At 31.0% G+C, this 1,831-nt stretch overlaps 1 protein-coding gene across 1 annotated transcript in view; it reads right to left on the bottom strand.

Moving 5' to 3' along the window:
- Positions 1-1,049: 1,049 nt before the first annotated feature.
- The window catches only part of TRIADDRAFT_60206 (uncharacterized protein), a gene marked incomplete at both ends in the record, with an annotated part of 5,955 nt that continues 5,173 nt past the window's right edge, over positions 1,050-1,831 (bottom strand). Inside the window, one exon of the mRNA XM_002116148.1 lies at positions 1,050-1,261. Coding sequence (XP_002116184.1) covers positions 1,050-1,261 — 212 coding nt within the window. The remainder of the gene's footprint in view (positions 1,262-1,831) is intronic.

The following is a 1,831-nucleotide window of genomic DNA, read 5'->3' as shown; positions in this document are numbered from 1 at the left end:
GGAATTAGATGCAAATTTGCTAATTGACAGAGGCTGTATGGGCGTTTATTCGTACCATTTAATTATGATACTGTATAAAGCTAATGTTCATAGTAAAAGTAAGTGTTATTTATACTGTTACTGTATATTATGAAATCACTTTTAGTAATTGCATAATTCCGGTCCGAATCACGATATACACATATTAATCGAAACATGCTGAATAATATAGGATACTTTCATAACGATCGCACTCTTACGCTATCAAAAATTATATTTTTTTTCATATTATAAATATATGCAATATATAAGAGATGGTCTTGTACATTTTAGTAATAATGTTATGAGGAAATGATACCGGATAATAAAAGTAATTGCCGATTGTATAATACCGAAGTGTTAGTAATCTATGCCCTCAACTATATTAGTCTGAATTTTTTAAGAGCCTAAGTAGATATGATAGGTATTCGGTATTTTATTCAAGATAGTCTTTGCAATAATTTAAATTATTTAATGATAGCATCTTTACAAGCTAACAGTCATACCGAGCAATTTATTTAGCAACGATGTTATAGTACTGCATCCTGTATTCATCAAAATTTAAGCTTTTGCCTGTTTTATAAAAGTTACCTAAATCTTAGATATGATAGTATATACTTTGGAATAATTATATATTGCGATATTAGAGGTTATTACAGTTATAAAGTTACCTAAATTGTAGAATATTATACCGATAGGTTAACTAACATAACGCGTTACTAAATAATTTTTAGTAGCGCTGTACTTTAGCAAGACACGACTATACACGAATTCTTTATTATCTATCATATGATTTAGATTGGAGTTTAGAGAAGCAATAATTTTTGATTGCTTTCCTTCTGTACAATTGAGTGTGTAAGTAAAACGTATCGCTTATACTGTACATAGATGAAAGCTTGAACCAAGCGTATATACTACCATATGCGCGTATTAAATATACTGTAAATACTTACGCAGGTATATAATTGCAGCTATAGCAACCACTGATTAGCATACATAATTCCTTCCAAAAGCACTGTAAGTACGATTAATCATCGTAACGCTTTCGTTAAGGAATCGATTTCCGCTCTTAATAAGGCAATCTCACTAGCCACCAAGTGGTCCGTACGTGAAAGTTTAACTTCATCCTTTAATTTCATAATTTCCTGAACTTGGTAATCGATAGCTTCATAAAGTGGCGTAATAACTCGATGTAATTGTTCCTCAACAATGCCGGCAATCGTATGGTAGTGGTCATGATTACCTATTTGATATTGATGATGATGATGAGGCGAAAAGTGCTGAGGACTGCGATATTGATATTGACGGTATTGATAATTAGTCTATTTTTATCCGTTTTCAATGACAAGAAAATGCAAGAAAGAAGGAATATTGTAATTAGCCATTTCAGTATTGATTAATTCATACAACATACGCGTACTGTAATGACTGATTGCTCGGTACATGAATTAACATTTCTTAACATGGCAAGAAATTATTAACTTTTATATTGCAACAAAATATCGCGGACGACAGTAGATAGAACATAAAAATTTTATAGTATTTATTATTCTATTCTAGTTAAGACAGTACGAGTAGATCAGTGAATTATGTTCGCTTTACTTTTAAAAATTTCTCATGAAGTGACTATACAAGTATACCGTATCATATTAATTATACGAGCTAAACGCATTCTTATCTAACGTTTTAAAATCTGAGATATATACAATAAGCAAATATAACATAACATTGCAACTTACAGATGCCCTTTCTCTAACGCAGTCTTGATGCACAGTTTGTGGACTAAACGCGCATAAAACAATTTAGGTCTGTA

Source organism: Trichoplax adhaerens, genomic scaffold, assembly GCF_000150275.1.
Source record: "Trichoplax adhaerens TRIADscaffold_14 genomic scaffold, whole genome shotgun sequence".
Taxonomy (NCBI): Eukaryota; Metazoa; Placozoa; class Uniplacotomia; order Trichoplacea; family Trichoplacidae; genus Trichoplax; species Trichoplax adhaerens.
This window is presented reverse-complemented; position numbering and strand designations above follow the sequence as displayed.